Source organism: Astatotilapia calliptera, chromosome 19 (assembly GCF_964374335.1).
Source record: "Astatotilapia calliptera chromosome 19, fAstCal68.1, whole genome shotgun sequence".
Classification (NCBI taxonomy): domain Eukaryota; kingdom Metazoa; phylum Chordata; class Actinopteri; order Cichliformes; family Cichlidae; genus Astatotilapia; species Astatotilapia calliptera.
In genome coordinates, this window is record NC_137440.1 from 30,495,591 (window position 1) to 30,511,973 (window position 16,383).

Below are 16,383 nucleotides of genomic sequence, written 5' to 3' on the forward strand. Positions count from 1 at the left end.
AAACAAATTGAACTGAAGATTTAGATGTTCTTTAAGGTTAAATTTTGCATTACTCATGCTTAAGCTCTGGATGGAAAAATACTTAGGCACAATTAAGAGATCATTCAGTGAGCATTTATTGCACAAGTATATATTTGGGGAAAAGACATTATTTTGGCGAGGCTAACATGAAACGAAAAGTGCTGCAAGTATGCTTTTTTTCTGTGCTAGTGTCACTAAAAGCCATAACTGCTAGTTGCTTCTTTTAACCAGCAGGTTTTAAGTGGAGACAGTCGACTATTGTTTAATGCTTAATGTTTTCCTGCATTCCACGAGTTGAGTTTTGCAAAGTGCCAAAAATAGCTGTATGGCTTCCTAATGGGCGCTCCACTGTTGAAAGAACAAATCGTAGCTTTCATTAATTGACATTAAATGACTTGCAGACAAAAAACGTTAACGTAAGCCTACTTTTTGTGGTCATTAAGCCTGGCCCAAGGCAGAGATCAACATTGTTTTTTAATGTTTGCTGCAGGGAAAGAGAGATACTGTGTCTTTGTTATGTTTCCTCCCTTCTTAATTATAAATTCTCATGTAGATGAAGACTTCAGATATGAAACTATAGGAGCCCACATAGTTTTAGACTTTATCCTTTTCTTTGTAGATACAAAATAAATCCGTATACGTGGGGAAAAAGATCTTGATTATTTAACTTTACTTAATACTCTTCTTTATCCTTGTTACCAGTTATATTTTACACAGAGCATACTGATTAGCAGGCGTCCATCTAAAATGGCACCGAACCATTAAGTCTATCTGTGGTCACAGCCTAATGATATTAAAGGAGTGGTGATTACGCCCATGTGAGTGAATGTGTGCACACATGTGCATGTGCGTCTTAACCCTAGGCCATACTGTGGCTTGAAACCCTCTCCACTGGCTCATTAAATGAAAGGGTAGAATCATAAATTGCCAGTTATCTTTGGACGGAGACGTTACTGCGCGTCTGGGGAAAATAAGCGGTGGCATGTAAAACATAGCACATCTATTATGTACCAAACAAACTAAGTCGCTGTTGGCTGATAACACTTGGGCTGCCTCCCAGACCTGTAAATAATGACAGCATTCCATTTGCATTAATTTTCTGCTTGCGTGTAGCTGTCAGTTCTCTGTCACCAGTGTTTGTAATAATTGCCGTGTTTAGGCAAGAGCATGGTGGGGGCCTGAAACTTACCTGACGGCTTGGATGAGGTAGAATAAATAGCCCAGAGCTCTAAGCTGTCAATAGATTTAATTCACCCAAAGTGTGAGAGCAAGATAGAACATAAATCTATTTATTTAAAAGGTCACTGTGACAACTAGTTAGCTATGAAGGAATGTGGGAATCAATAAACAAAAGATTCTAGATTTAAATCTTTTAGACAGGGTGGGAACGTCTTGCTAAGACTGGGGCTCCTCATGGTAGTACATGCCCAGAAGACCTTGCACAGGAGGCGCCCAAGGGGTGCCTGTCCGAACAGATGTCCGAACCTCCTTTCGATGTGGAGGAGTAATGGCTCTACTCTGAATCCCTCCTACAGTAAATGACTGAATTCACTAAGGTAGAGCCCATTCATCTTTAGCCAGAAGCTCATTTACACTGTTGTATCCACGGTCTTTTTCTTTTGGTCCCTTTACTGTCACGTCTCTTTCCCATCACTCGTGAACAAGATCCAAAGGTATTAAACTCCTCCATTTGGGGCAGCATCTTGTTCTTGACCTGGAGTTGGCACACCACCCTTTTCCTGCTGAGAACCGTGGATTCAGACTTGGGGTGCCAATTCACATTTCTGCCGCTTCACACTCAGCTCCAACCTACTCCAGTGCAATCTAGAGGCCACCACCTGATGAAGCCAATACAGCCACATTCTCCCAGGAGGAAAATGGAGTCCCCACCCTTGAGCACCACACCCATTATCTGCAAGAAGTGTAAATGACATTCAGTTTCCTATCCTTAACCTAAACACATGGTGGAAAGTAACTGTTTTGTCCACCAGGGAAAACCCCAGCATATAGGCAGGGACCTGGGGGGATACTAGTGCCCCTACCTGCTGCCTCTCCTCGAGGGAAACTCCAGATTGGAGCAGAGTCCCATAGATGGGTTCTAGACCCAATGTGTGTGTTCAGGTGAGCCCAATTATATCTAGTGGGTATCTTTCAACTTCACACATTAGCTCAGGCTCTTTCCCCATCAGAGAGGTGGCGTTCCATGTCCAAAGAGCTTATTTCACCAGCTAGAGATCAGACTGCCGAGGCCTCCACCCTTGAAAGTCACCCACCCACCATACATTGCACCTGAACCCTGTAGTGCCTTCTGCAGGTGGTGAACCCAAAAGAAGGTGGGCACATGTTGCCTCTTTGGGCTTTGTCCGAATGGGCCGAATGGACTAAAGTTTAGCCACCAAGCACTTCCATGCTTCCTCAAGGGTGTGGCCCCAAGGTTACTGGGGCCTCAAGGGTGTGGCCCCAGTAACCTTGTACCAGGTTTGAAAGGTTTGAAAATAATAATGTTTAATTTATAAACAAAAACAGACTGAATGCCAGTTCTTGCGATCACTATGAATCAGTCTGCACTGATGAGCAGAATTCATCTGCAGGAGACTTGGCTCAACTTGTTGCCAACTTTTTTTAAAGTAGTTATATTCCTATGTAAAAGCAAGGCAGCTGAGCATCTTTGCCAATTTGCTGTTAAATAGCTGATTTTTCCTAATTCCTCACATTTAATTACCAATTTATCCCAAACACATTGCATGCAATTGTCAACCTAACCCTGTTCAGTTGTAAAGTCATAAGGGACTAACTCTTCTAACTCATCTTGATGCACCAAAGTTTTCAACTGTCTGCGAGTAGTCACAGACCAACTCCCCATCTTCAAAGCAGGCATTTCAAAGGCAACAATATTGCAAGTTCCTTGCATATAGTCGCAGTAATTTTAGTTGTACAGTGATCTCCAACTACTGTTTTCTATAGTGTGACTGTAGCTTAAGAAACAAACCCATTCAGCATCAGGGGCCTGGGTTGCATTATGCTGCAGTGGGTCCCTATTTTGAAACACTTCTTTCTGACCTAAATGTATTTTTAAAAAATTCATGTATTTGATATAGCATGATATTGTTTAATTTATTGCCTTTCTGTCGCTCTATGCTCCACATTGGTTTCTTGCACAAACATTAAGAAGTTGATGCAATACATGAAGGTCATGGGAATGTAACATATTTAAGACCTGATGTCATAAACATGCCCCTTTATGGCTCTTCTGTATCCCTGCAGGCTTTGTGTGTCAGGACCCCCTGTCGAGACAGCCTCGCTCTGACCAAAGAACACAGGTAGTGGTGGACACCAGCACACATGCGAACACAACCGTCAAGCCAAGCATTGCACTCATTCACCCTTCCTTGTGAAACATTCCCATTCTTGTCTTCATGTCTCTGTAGTTACACTACATTCCTGCCACTGCCACTGAGCTCTTCTCTTACCCTAATGGAAAACTCACTGTAATGCAAAACAACTGCTAATGCAATTACAGTGTTTGAGTGACCTCAGTTTGTAAGTGCTACACTCTCAGTGGCTTATTGTTTTATCATTTCTAATCAAGTGACTAATGCTCTCTCTAGGCCTTGTTGCCTAATGATGCCACAACAGCTAATACACTTGGCTACCTCCACTCGACTACTGCACTAAGATCTGGCAAAGGACCTGCTGGAGGGATATTACTAAATCAGACAGATTTCTGCTCCACCTTATATTGTGTAAAAGGCCTGTTTAGACATAAAGTAACAATGTTTCATTGTTGTATGTTGATGTGGTTTGGATGTTGTCTGTATGTGCCTTGATACAGGCTCAATGCTGATGCAGTGTGTTCACCCATTTCCTCTTAGAAACTTTTTTCTGCACATCCAGCCACTACACACAGCAGAGTGGTAAGCTTTTTTTTTTGTTGACTCAGACGTATTAATCTTCCTTTGCTTTGTCCCTTTGCAATTCCCTGATGCCTGTTTCATTACCGGTAAGAAATCGCTTGCTGCTTTTTGCTTATTTGATTATGTGGCTAAAGCAATTTTTCACAGGGACAGACAGATGGCTTATATAAATCCTTAATGCTGCATTTTTAGTCAAAGCTTCGTTAGCAAAAGCACTTAACAAGCCGCAATGCGCTACTTTGCGTAATGAGTCGAAAAACTTTCTTCCCGATGCTTCAGGCACACCTAAATCAAGCCAAACACTAGCTGTTGAAGAACTTCAGGGGCCCATAGAGAACCTGTCCTATCCCTTCACTCTGATCAGGGGCAACGGTTGAGACCTTTTCTGAGGGATTAAGCCTTGTCACTTTTTGGCTGCCTTTGTATCCCCACTATCCGTGTCAGGGTAATTAAATATAATCCCCCTGCTATTCAGATGACAAATTTTATATGTGATCATGCAGGGTTGTGCCCCTCTATCTGGCCCGAGTTCCAAAACTGCATGCCAAAGTTGTCAGTCACAGCCTAGTAGTGCATGCAGCAGGGAGACAACCAGAAATGCCACTGCTTAACAAAAGCACTCTATTTCTGTGGCGAAGACAAAAGAGGAGAACGGGGTTTTGGTTATCTGTGATGTAGCTTCTACATTTTCAACTTAACATACAAATAGATTTTTGTGGATTACCCTTACGGCCTTTTGTTCATCCTGATTATGAAGCACCTGATTTGCTTTAACAAAACTGGATTGAAAAGAGGAAACATATTACACCGTTTTTATCAAAAACTGTTTGCATCGTCTCCGCTTCTTGTAGCGACAGAGGCCGACGTCAACCAACATCTCAGAAACCGAGGATCTTAAGGACAAGCGAGGAGCTAAGCATGGCCAAGGAGACAGCACTCTGAACCTAACTGTTGAGGAGGTAAGGTCTTAATAAAGATGTTGTGTAAAGTACTTTTAGTATAGGCTGTGTAACTGTATTTTTTCTGTATAAACATTGCTTCTTTTTTTTAATAGATGGTATTTTACTTTCCTTCACTAATATAGATCAGAGTGCTGCGGAGCATAAAGGAAGAGTATGAAAGACGAGGAGGTTTCATTAGGATCTTCCCCACCGCGGATACATGGGAGCTCTATGGGTAATCTGAGCCAGGAAAGAACAGACAGATCCCTTGTAGGCCGCAAGGGAAGTTTGTCTGTAATGTTACTCATTACTGATACTGTGCTCAGATAAGCAGGACATTTAGCTTAAAGCCAGACTAAGCGACTCCTGTTTGCATTTGCTAATTTAACCACCAAACTACGATATAGCTCCAGAGTCACTGGAAACTTGTTGGAGTCTATGTTCCAAAAAAAATGATCCCACAGTGACTTTATATTAAAATGCTATTAAACTCCTATTAAGAGAGGAAATCCATCATTGTGCTTAAAATTTATATTCCTATATGAGGATTAGTTGCATGATTAAACCTCCGTTAGCAGCAGGGTATTTTGTGGCATTTTTAAAAGCGTTTTATTGAGCGGTCTGGGGAGCTATTGGTGCAGTTAATACCCGTTCCTTCCACAGGATCACAGAAGTCTCATTTTTAACACATTTGCCACAAATAAAGACGCTGGAGCTCACTGGGGCCCCTGCCTTTATGATTATTGTAATTTGCTTATTATCTTCTTCTCTCAGAGGATATCTTGAGTCCAAGACATCAATGAACTTCGTGTTGGCGAACAGACTTTTCCATGGAAGGTAAGCATTTCCACTGTGGTCGGGATGGGAAATAAATCTCTCCATCAGTTTGTGGAAATGGTGGGATTGTAACGTGGCATTTGTTTGGTCTTTTGACTGGATAGGTGAGACGAACAGCTGAATAGATGACACACAGTCAGCTTTTCCAGCGCGCGCCTGTGTCTATGTGGCATTGTGGCATTGTGGCATCGATTCGGGGGCAGGAAGGGAAAGATAGTCACAGATGAATTGTGCCGTTTTATTGAACCGCATTTTTGTTATTGTAGTACAACGTTCATTTAGGTTATTTGAATCTGCGCAGGCTTTCAAAATTTAACCACAGGTTTGACTGTATTGACTGGAGATTTGTCCCCCGACTAAGCTAAGATTTTCCATATTCATTAGGTAGTGAGTTCAGGGAGATGGTTGCTGCTGCAGTACCTAACTTAAAGTTGAAATTTACAGCTGTTTCTCTGCTTTATACTTGTTGATAATATCCATATAAATCATTATTCTTGTTGTTATTATCATTGCGTTGACACGTCTTGCTCTGCCTCGCAGGAATGTGAATGGGAATGTGCAGCTGCAGGTGGACGTGGTCCATGGCTGTCACGTTGTCCAGTATGAGAGGAAGCTGCTGTCTCTGGAGGCACGAAAGAGGAGACAGCGCCACCTGACTCATGGCTCTGCTGCAAGGAAGAAAAAATCGGGTAAACTCAATGTGTTCTTTCTTTTTTTTTTCCTTCAGTTTGAAATAACTTTTTTTTTTTCCAAAACTAGGAAGAGTGTAGCTAAGTAGAACAACATCTCACACTAATGCACTTTTGGTTCCAATAAATAACTCCCCTGTGTCTCGGTAAGGTTGGCCAAATATGACTCTGTATGAGTTCATTTCATTGCAGCAACAATAAAAAGCCTATTTTGAGTGCATGTGTGTATTTTATCCCAAATGCCAGTGATGCAACTGACATTTGTCTTTTCTTGCTGTGTTGCATACCTCAGGGAAGGAATCCAAGGCCTCCCTGACTGAGAACAGCAGTCAGGAGGGAGAGGAGTGTGCTCAGGAGGAGGTGAAACAAGCTCTTGAGCCAGTTTCACACAAGGCTTTGGTAGCAGAGCAAAGAAAACAAGTGGCCACACCACTGGAGCGATGCCACAGTAAGGCTCAGTCCAGCTCAGAGGCAGCCGTGCACAATGCCAGCCCTACAGTCAACCTGCTCAACATCCTTCAACAGGGCTGGGAACTCAGGTCAGTTTGCATTCTGGGCTGCTGCTCCCATTCGTCCTCATTGAGTAAGGAGTACTGTGAAGTTGCAGGTAGAAACGAGGACGAACATTTACACGTGTTGATGTTTTAATTCCTCTCACTACCTCTGACTGGCTGGGCCTCAACGAAAGTCAGTGTTATTCTTGTACGCCATTGAGTCCAGACATAATAGTTTACTTTTTAACTTTTTCTGCTTTGATGAAAACACAGTTTTAACTTAGATTGAAGCACATGGCACTTCAGTAAAAGGGGGCATGAAAAAGTGTTAAGGTTCATGATGGGTCTGCAGAAGGTCCCGCAATTTAAGTAGTTTGTGACCGTCTAGTAAATAAACGTTGGTTTATTAGCACAGGCAGTAGCTTTCCTTTTCCTGAGCTACAAGTAAACAGTCATTGTTTGAAAATGGTATAAAAGCAGATGTAAAGGGTTCAAAATTTGCTGAGGATCAAGACACTCACTTTTCTTTAAATAAAGACACGCAGATACAATATGCTTTCACCACTGTACTTAGACTCAACAAAGGCTGCAGTCTCCTGTCATTTCAAACGTGTGCCTGAAATTATAATTTCAGGAAGAATTACGATAACAAGTCTGAGTTTGTAGAAATTCCTTAGTGCTTGCCAGGACTGTGCACGAAGCTGGGAAATTATAGTATAGCATGTCTTTGTTTGTGTTTGACAGCTACAATGTTCTGGCAGTACTCTCTCCAGGTTCACCTGGGCCACGAAGACAGTTTGTCATTTTGATACTGATACAGGACAAGATACAGACAAGATGCACTGTGTTCCAACAGCATTCTGTTATCAGCTATTGTTGCATATTTCTATTTTTCATTGCTTTATATTTGCTTTGCCTTTGATGCTTTTTCCTCTCTCTTTTCTGCTTTTACCTCTCCTCTTCAGCAAAGTGCAGGCTCGTATTGCTTTCTCCTCTTACCTGCAGCGAGTCCAGCAAAGACTGTTAGCAGAAAGCAGAGACAACACCATCTCAGCTTGGCCCGACAATGGCAACGATCAAATGGTACAGCTATAGCATTTTTTTTTAACTCCTTGTAAAAAATGAAAGCAATCGAACACTCTGTAACTTTGTTTTCTCTGTATGTATGTGTGCATGTCAGTTTCCCTTATTATTCCTCTGTTACTCATCTGCACCGTGGAAATCTGCACGTGGCATTTGTAGCCACATAGAAGGAAAACGTGGACTCTGTAAAAGAGAGTCTGTTTGGAAAGTTTGCATTGTAATGGCATACATCATCATCATCATCAGCAACCTTAAAAAACCTGAGGAAAATCAGTGTAAAATCGTGCCTATCTCTGATCTTTAAATTCAAAAGTGTTTTAAAGTGAGTCAGACCCAGAGTTAAGACGACAGAGACGGCTCAATGAATCAGTGATTCGGGAAACTGATGATAAAAGTTTTTTTTCTTTGTCTTTACAGGAGCTCGTGATTCGCTTTCTGAGAAAAGCAGCCAGTAACCTTCAACAAAACATAAAGGTAGTCTTGCCCAGTCGGCAGTTACCACTCCAAGACCGCAGACGCATCCTGTCCCATCAGTTAGGGGAGTTTATCCACTGTTATAACAAGGTACCCCTTCCCAGACTGTAGAGTCATTGCAGAATTACAATTCAGAGAGGTGCTTGAAACACAAAGGACATTGAGCTGTTTATTTCCAACAGTCAAAGTACATCTGCAGTTCTGTTCTTTTCTCTATGTTCCCAGGAAACTGAACATATGGTGAAAAAACAGGAGATTAGTAAAGAGGAGCGTTGTGTTAATCCTAAAGTGTTTCAAGAGTACATCAGTGCAGCCAGGTTAGTGATTTGGCTCAACTTTTTTGAGCCAAGTTTTCTGTTACACACATTTATTTCATGTCTTTTTTTTCTTCTTGAACTAACAGTGAAAACGACCTGGAGGAAGTACTGACATTCTACACGCAGAAAAATAAATCGGCCACCGTCTTCCTAGGAACAAAAGTCAGAGGCATTAAGAAAGATGTTCGTGAAGCAAATGCCTCAAGAGATTCAGGAAACTGTGATAATTCTAAATGTGAGTTTCTTGTTTCTTTTCCCATGTATGCTTTTTGTTTTTTCTACTGTACATCTGGTTCATGTTTTAATTTTTTATCATTCAAGCATAGTAAACAGGAACTGTTTAGATTTGTGAATCTAGAACAGTGAAAGGAAAAAAGATTGAGTCATCTGGGGTGAAGAAAAGGTCAGCTTCAAATGATTAGAACTTACTGCGGGAAAACAAATGTGTGTCAGAGCTGAGGAATGAGTAACTGATGATAAAGGAGCTCTGGCTTATTTCCTCCTTTGAACAGCTTTGGCCGTGGAAGCGGATTCAGAGTTGTCGCTCCTAACAGGGAAAGTCAGCTCCGACTCAGACAATAAGGCCACTGATGGTCAGCCTTCTTTTTGTTTGCTGCCTGAAGACATACGGGCTGAAGTAAGAATGGTTAAAACCCAGCCAGAAGTCCAGTCGTCTCAACACCGCTCCAGTTTTCCTGTGACCTTGGACTGCGTGCACAATCATGTGCAGCACTGCCCTCCTGCATCCCTGCCTCTTCACTGTCCACCGCCGCCTCCACCTCCTCAGCCACCATCTTATGCACAGTCCTTGGCAAAGTCTCACCTCTGCCATTCTGAGAGTATTTCTGACCCTCCCGCATACACCTCTGCCCATGTGGTCACACAACCTCCAAGGGTCCTGTGGACGGCTGCGCCCACGGGCTCAAATGCGGCGACTACAGGGCCATCGACACAGGTGCTCAGAAGAATTCAGTCCTTTACCTCATCCATGGCTGGCTCTGCAGCGGCCTCGTCCGTTCCAAGTGCCACACACATCTATAGCCAGAAGCTCTCTAGACCCACATCTGCAGGCCAAGGTAATCTTTCCTGCACGGCGTGCTGGTGTTTCAAATCAAATTCACAAAGATGTTCTCACCTTTTCCTTTTTGTTTTTCTTTCTCAGTGATCAGGAGGAGCACTTCCAGTAAGCTCAAGTCAAACTCAGTGGGAGCTTTCAGGGAGTTGAGCACTCTGACCGCCCAGGCCCAGTCCAACCAGCAGGCCTTCATCTCAGCCCTGCAGAAACTGGCAGACAAGCAGGTTGCTCACCACTATGCCAGCTCCAGTCACATCAACCTGCTGACACAACATGTAAGTTTATTATGCTCTCAGCTTCTGCAGCTCTGTGACTCAACAGCTACAACTACTTTGAGTAAGAAACTATGTTGAGTTATTAAGCAACTGTAAACTGATCTGTGTAATGGTTCATGTAAGGAAGAAGAATCTGGCCTCTCTGCAGTAGTCCTCTCACTGTGAGGTCTTTGATATTTCTCTTTGTTGATGTGTAAACCTGGCTCAGGCCCCACGCTGATCGGCGGCATCTAACTGCTTATTCATTCAGCAGACCTGTTGGAGCCCGAGGGTCTGCACCTTCCTTCTTCAGCCTTCAGCTCGCCTGCAGTCTGCGGGCTGGGGTTGGTATGGGGGTGGGTCTAGGAACTGGAGTTTGAAGCTGGCCGGCCCAAACAGTGGTGAGCAGCGTCAGCCCCTCAGCTCTGTGTGAGGTCTCATTATCAGAAGCACCATGGGGGAGTGATTTCTGTTGATACTTAACAAGCAGCCACCTTTTTTTTCTTCTTTTTTTGTGGTAATTGATGCTTATAAATCAAGGAATGTGGCAAATTGGCACCAAGCAGGGGAGTGGCAACTTGGTTGTCTCTATCACCACCTTGTCGCATATTTCCCAAAGGTTTGCCCTTCAGCTTTGGGAGCCCATCAACCTTTCATTCTTCCTCCTGTTCCTTCACCTCCTCTTCTGCATCGCTGGATTATTTATTTATTTATTTTCAGTCAGAGATTTTTGCGATGGCACCAGACCACACAGGCGGCAGTTTTATGGCTTCGTTATGACTGTATATTATTCTGTCTATCTGAAAGGTGTTTGCTGTATTTCCTGTCGGTAGTTAATCCTCAACATGGCAGCAGCTTATTTTTCAGAGTAAAGTAGTTCAGTGTTTTGCACTTAAAGGCTTAGAGTACATTTGCTTTTTGCTTTTTTTTCCAGGACTGAGATTTGAAGTCATTAAATCACTTGCTGGACTAAATGGAGAACTTTGTAAACATGAACAACACCCTGTTGCACAGTTGACTCCGTAATTACTCACTCTCATGCTAGGGCACATATACAAAACAGAAACTGAAATTGAGTAAAGCCAGACATGCTGAACATCAATGAAGTGAATATACTCCTGGGCTGTGATATATTGATGGGCATATATGTGCATACACAGCTTGTGCCTTGAGTGAAAAGATTTCTTTTGACAGATCTATACTCCCATTTTGGTCTCTTGACATGTTATATTACATGTTCTCCAAAGGTTGTTTTAATTTCTGCAGATTATATTAAACACTTTATAAAAAAATATGACCAGTCTACCTTAATAAACCCCAATAAACCAGAGCTGTAGCTATGTAACAAAACGCCAACACTCTCTTTATTAATGCCATGCAAGGCCCAGCAGCTTCAGTTTTTTCCCATTGGTCCTTTAGTGCACAGAAGGAAATAAAGTAAATAAAGCACCGCAGCGTTATGTTTAATTCTCCCACCAGATTTCATCGAGCATCATTCCCAGGCTAGCACAGAGCAGTACTGGGGCGCTTTTGCCACACAAGTGCTGATGTGGTTGCAAACACTGTTGGCCTGGAAAGTCATGATAGCTGATTCTGTTGAGGATGCAGGAGGGGGAGGGGACCGCTTAGATTTAGTGCTGAGCGGAGACTGGCTGCGCCATGTGCTGTGTGTACATTTCACACAGCCCCCAGATACAAAAGATGGAGGTGATTGGCGTATGAAGAAACACAATGTTCCACCTAATCTTATTCATCACTTCTCTGTATTTAGACATGGGATCACTATTAGCGAGATGTTTGTTTGTACTTATACAGAAAGTGCGGTTACAAGTACATTATGCTTGTAAAATGCAATCAAGATAAATCCTCCCTTCAAGTTTTTAAGCCTTCCTCTCTGCCCACAGTTGACCAACCTGAACCTGGCGAACAAGATGCTGAGCAGAGAGAGCTTCACACTGAACCCTAAAGCTGCTACAATCCAAGGACCAGTGAGAGCTGTTCACCCTGAAACAGATCTACCGAACAGCACTGGGTGAGTCCAAGGAAGTATAACTTACAATAATCTCCCCTTGGAATAATGGTTTGGATCCAACATGAGTTCTCAACAAAGAACTCTTAAAATCCAGATATCCAAGATGCTTTCTACTGCATTGTAAAGTCTGTATATGTACAGAATGTAAGCATAAATAAAGTCCCAGTACAGCAAAGGCCTCAAGCTAATTTAAGACGACCAGTAGATGGACAGCTGTATGGTTTCAACTTTGGGCATAAAACACTTGAGACAGCGTCAAACATGTAAGTAAAGTAACATTAACCAAAACCCTGACAGTGAAGCAGAAGAGGAGGTGAAGGAACAGGAGGAAGAACGAACGGCTGATGGGCTCCCAAAGCTGAAGGCCAAACCTTTGGTGCACAGCGACTGGAATTTCATTTTAATACGACTCTGTTCTTTAAAAGAAAAATTGGTTTAGCCACATCTGAAAATTGCATTTGTTGGATATAGATGCACTGGAAAGCACACTTTATTTACATTTACTCTTCAGAATTGGTTCACAGATGCCTCTCTGTTAGCTCGCTTTTGCATTTAGCACATATGGTGTCTCTGCTACTTTGCAAAAGCTTCAGTGCTGCTTCTGGTCAAGTTTCACCATTGTGCTCATGTGTACTATTTATTTGCTCTCCCCTGAGGCAGCAGACACAGATTAGTGCATTACAGTCTCAGTGGGGTTCACTGCCAAGGTAAACAGCGTGTCCTTCCTTTGACAGACTTAAGTTTGAGATGTGCACAGATGTTGGAGTCAGGACACACAGAATCTAAGAATGCCTGAAGCATTCAAATTAATGTTTAACTTTCATGAATATTCTTTGCTATTCTCAAGATTAATGTTTGTAAAAGCTTCAGAAAAGCTGTTCAGTGTGACTCCTTTGGCTAAACTACTGTCTTGGGGATTGTCTGCATAATCACTTTTATGCTATAATTACTATAAGTACTGTGCTTTAGTGTAGTATATACAGTAAGTATAAAGCCTGTTTGGTGAGGCTCATTACATTCTAAAGACTTTTTAAAGGCTTCTGACAATTTATTAGATTAAAGAAGTTTGTCTCTGGAAAGGGAATGAGAATTTCCAACACCCCTTTGGGCAGGCTAGTTTATCTGCAGGCAGGGAATTGGGTCTTTTGTTCCCCTTTTTAACTGTGCTCCGTGGACATAAGTAGTTGTAGAATTGGCTGCTGAGTGTCGGCGTTATGTGGAGCACGCTGGCAGCTGAAAGCGTTCTGTTGGAGCGGTGCTGGAGGCAGTGGTACAATGTCAACACCCACAAAGTCTGTCTACTCAAGGCTCTCGCCTCAGTACCCACTGAAATTCCTCCTTCTTCACCCCGGCTCACTGCGCTGAGAATAGGAGGAAGGAAAGAGAAGGAAAATGATCGCATCATCATGGCTTATGGCACCAGACCAGGATTATAAACCTATAGGCAAAGAGGGGAAACCTTAAGTGTGTCATCTTCTTCTTTTATTTGCTTATGTGTGAGTGGCAGTGTCTCAGACTGCTTGGCCCTGATTTTGGACTCTGTTTTTCCAGTCCTGCCCTTCCTTATGTATGGAGCTGTCAGGGAATTCCTGGAATGTCTGGCCTTTTCCCTTTTAAAAATGTTTTTATTCCCACAAACTAAAAAGAGACTATTAATAGCTTATATCATTTTTACAGATAGATTCACAACAGAAATCACGCTTTGAGCGATGCAGTCCTCTGACGGATCAGAGTTACAGTGTGATTTCAGACATTGCATTTGCTTTTCCATATCATGTTTAAACACTTCATTCATCAGAAAATAAACTGGCCCACGATGCTCTTGCAAAAGAGATTCTAAGATTTAAAAATGTTTGTTCAGGTTTGCCTTTCAGCTATTCACATTTCAGAATTACACTTTCACAAATCTAAAGAGAGAATATAAATTAGCGTTTTCTTGCAATACAAAAAGCTCTTGAGGGCCCCGGAACACCGAGCCCTTGGTTAGGAATTATCTACATGAAATGTCTTTAATAAGATATTAGGATAAAATGTCTTGATTTCATCCCGACTCTGTTTCTTAAAACACAGAATTTCCTGAGCCCCCTCCCCCTACGTTCGGGCTCATGGCTTGTGCCAAACATACTGAAACTGTTAAGCGCACTGGCTCTTAAAGCAACCACAGGGGTGAAGTATGATGGGTTTCAAAGTGTAGCATGGCTCTTTGAAGTGCTGCTGCCAGGATCTGCCAGGTATGCTGCATCAGCACTCTTAGAGCTCCTGCCTAAATTCAGTGTGCTGACAGTCAGGGGGCTTTGAACCCATACGGCCCATCTTCATATACTTATGGGGTAAGTTGGTGATCTCTTCCGGTGTCGGACCTCCTGGTACATTTATGATCATTTCCATTCAGTGTACCTATAAATTGAGGTGTTGGATTACTTTGAAATACTTGACACCTTTTACTTTGTTTAAAAGTATTTTCTGTTACTTAAGTTTGCTAATACCGCTTGTGGTCTGAGTTTGCACTGGACCTCCATGTGGTCATGTATTATTATTAAGTCAGCAGCTGGTCATGGTTGGTTCTCACCATTTGTGTTTGTTATGTGAATAGTTATTGCTGTCTTATTATCAGAGCCGCAAACATTCCTCTCTGTTTTCTTCCCCTCTACGTTCATACCAGCTTTGTGTTTTGAGAAATGCCACAACCCTGCTTACACAAGGTATTTTTAGTCCTGTTCAATACTTTGTTAGATTGGTGTTTTACTTGGTTGAATTTTCTAGAGGCGAATGATTCCAAAGGGTTTTAAGGCGGTCCATTTTCTAAACCAACAGCTCGAGTAATCAGAAAAACGCTGGTGAAAATGTAAAAATTCTTTGATGGGGGACAGATTCCCACAAAATTGGTCTGATGTCTCTCTTCCTTTGAATTTAAAAGGAGAGATGTTTTTATTCACGTTGATTGAAACCAGATGTGGCAATGGGAAGGCAAACCCTTAAGGTAAGAACAAGTGAAATTCCAGGGAACAGATTTAGTCATTCAGCAGAAACATACACCTTTAAAGCAGTTTTCATTCCCACAGTGTGCAATATGGTTATATGTACTGTATATAATCTGCTTTATGGAACTGACAAATGTGTGACCGTGAATTAGGGTTGGGTTGCACCAGCTATTTTTAAATCCATTGCAGGTTTGTGTGGAAAGCCCTTACTATTCGTCTTAGGATCACTAACAAGTATGAAGTTACTGCTCAAAATTTAACCTTTAAAGCTGGTAAATACTTCATATTCTTAGAACTACTGTCAACAATGTAAACAGGACATGCAATACAGAGCACTGAGTTTTAATATAATTTCTAAATAACATATATGTGTTTGAATGTTTGTGTGTGTCCCTTCCCTTGTCACAAGGACTTGCTGTAGCAGGTGGTTCCACATGTTTGATTTGGCCCTTCCTGACATAACTCCAGAGGGGATTTGTGTCTCAGGCTGGAATTCAACCAGTGACATTTTGCTTGCCAAGGGAATCTGTAAACTACGCTACTGAGTCACTAAAAACAAATAAACTAGTAGTAATTTCTAGATGTATGTGTTAGTTTGTTTTACATTAGACATGCAGGGAAAAATCTTTGTTGCGTGTGCAGGAAATGTTAATATCCATCGATGCATTGTAAAAAGCATGTAATTTTATTATTGATTACAGCAGAAATTCCTTTGTCGTTAGAAAACAACTCTCTGAACTCGACTTTACAAAGAGAATCAATTGGCTGCTTCTCTTTGTTATCAATCATAGTAATCTGAAGGTCTTAAGTTTTTGGATTACTGTTAAGACAAAATCATATGTTTTTTTATTTATAAAATAAAAATAATAAATGTATTCATTACAAAATATGCAGGGAAATTCATCATGATAGTATTTTTGGTTATTATGAAACAGGAGCATACTATTTCCATCAGGTAATATGTTGTGGTATCTTGGCCATCATATGTATGCTGCCATCAACCACTTTAGTTACAGTTTGCCTTTTGTCTTCAGATTTCTTCATGGCACAGATTTTACAAGCTGCTGGAAACATTCCTCAGAGATTTGGGTGTATGATAGCAGTTGGCTGCACATCCATGATGTGAATCTTCCATTTCACCATATCCCAAAGATGCTCTATTGGACTGAGATCTGGTGACTGTGGAGCACTTTTAAGACCAGTGAACACTGTCATGTTCAGGAACTCATTTTGAGATTATTTAAGTTTTGTGACATGCCGTGTTATCCTGG

The 16,383-nt window shown here is 41.9% G+C and overlaps 1 protein-coding gene across 6 annotated transcripts in view; it reads left to right on the forward strand.

Moving 5' to 3' along the window:
• ttll5 (tubulin tyrosine ligase-like family, member 5) overlaps positions 1-16,383 on the forward strand; it is a 63,496-nt gene that overhangs the window by 18,843 nt on the left and 28,270 nt on the right. For 5 of the 6 annotated variants that reach the window (XM_080293870.1, XM_080293873.1, XM_080293872.1 and 2 more), the window contains exons 15-28: positions 3,286-3,341; positions 3,894-3,935; positions 4,787-4,894; positions 5,020-5,111; positions 5,651-5,713; positions 6,254-6,402; positions 6,695-6,941; positions 7,862-7,979; positions 8,397-8,543; positions 8,679-8,770; positions 8,857-9,005; positions 9,283-9,846; positions 9,933-10,120; positions 12,004-12,131. In XM_080293870.1, the coding sequence (XP_080149996.1) occupies positions 3,286-3,341; positions 3,894-3,935; positions 4,787-4,894; positions 5,020-5,111; positions 5,651-5,713; positions 6,254-6,402; positions 6,695-6,941; positions 7,862-7,979; positions 8,397-8,543; positions 8,679-8,770; positions 8,857-9,005; positions 9,283-9,846; positions 9,933-10,120; positions 12,004-12,131 (2,143 nt within the window). The remainder of the gene's footprint in view (positions 1-3,285; positions 3,342-3,893; positions 3,936-4,786; positions 4,895-5,019; positions 5,112-5,650; positions 5,714-6,253; positions 6,403-6,694; positions 6,942-7,861; positions 7,980-8,396; positions 8,544-8,678; positions 8,771-8,856; positions 9,006-9,282; positions 9,847-9,932; positions 10,121-12,003; positions 12,132-16,383) is intronic. The other variant, XM_080293874.1, reaches the window with a different exon arrangement.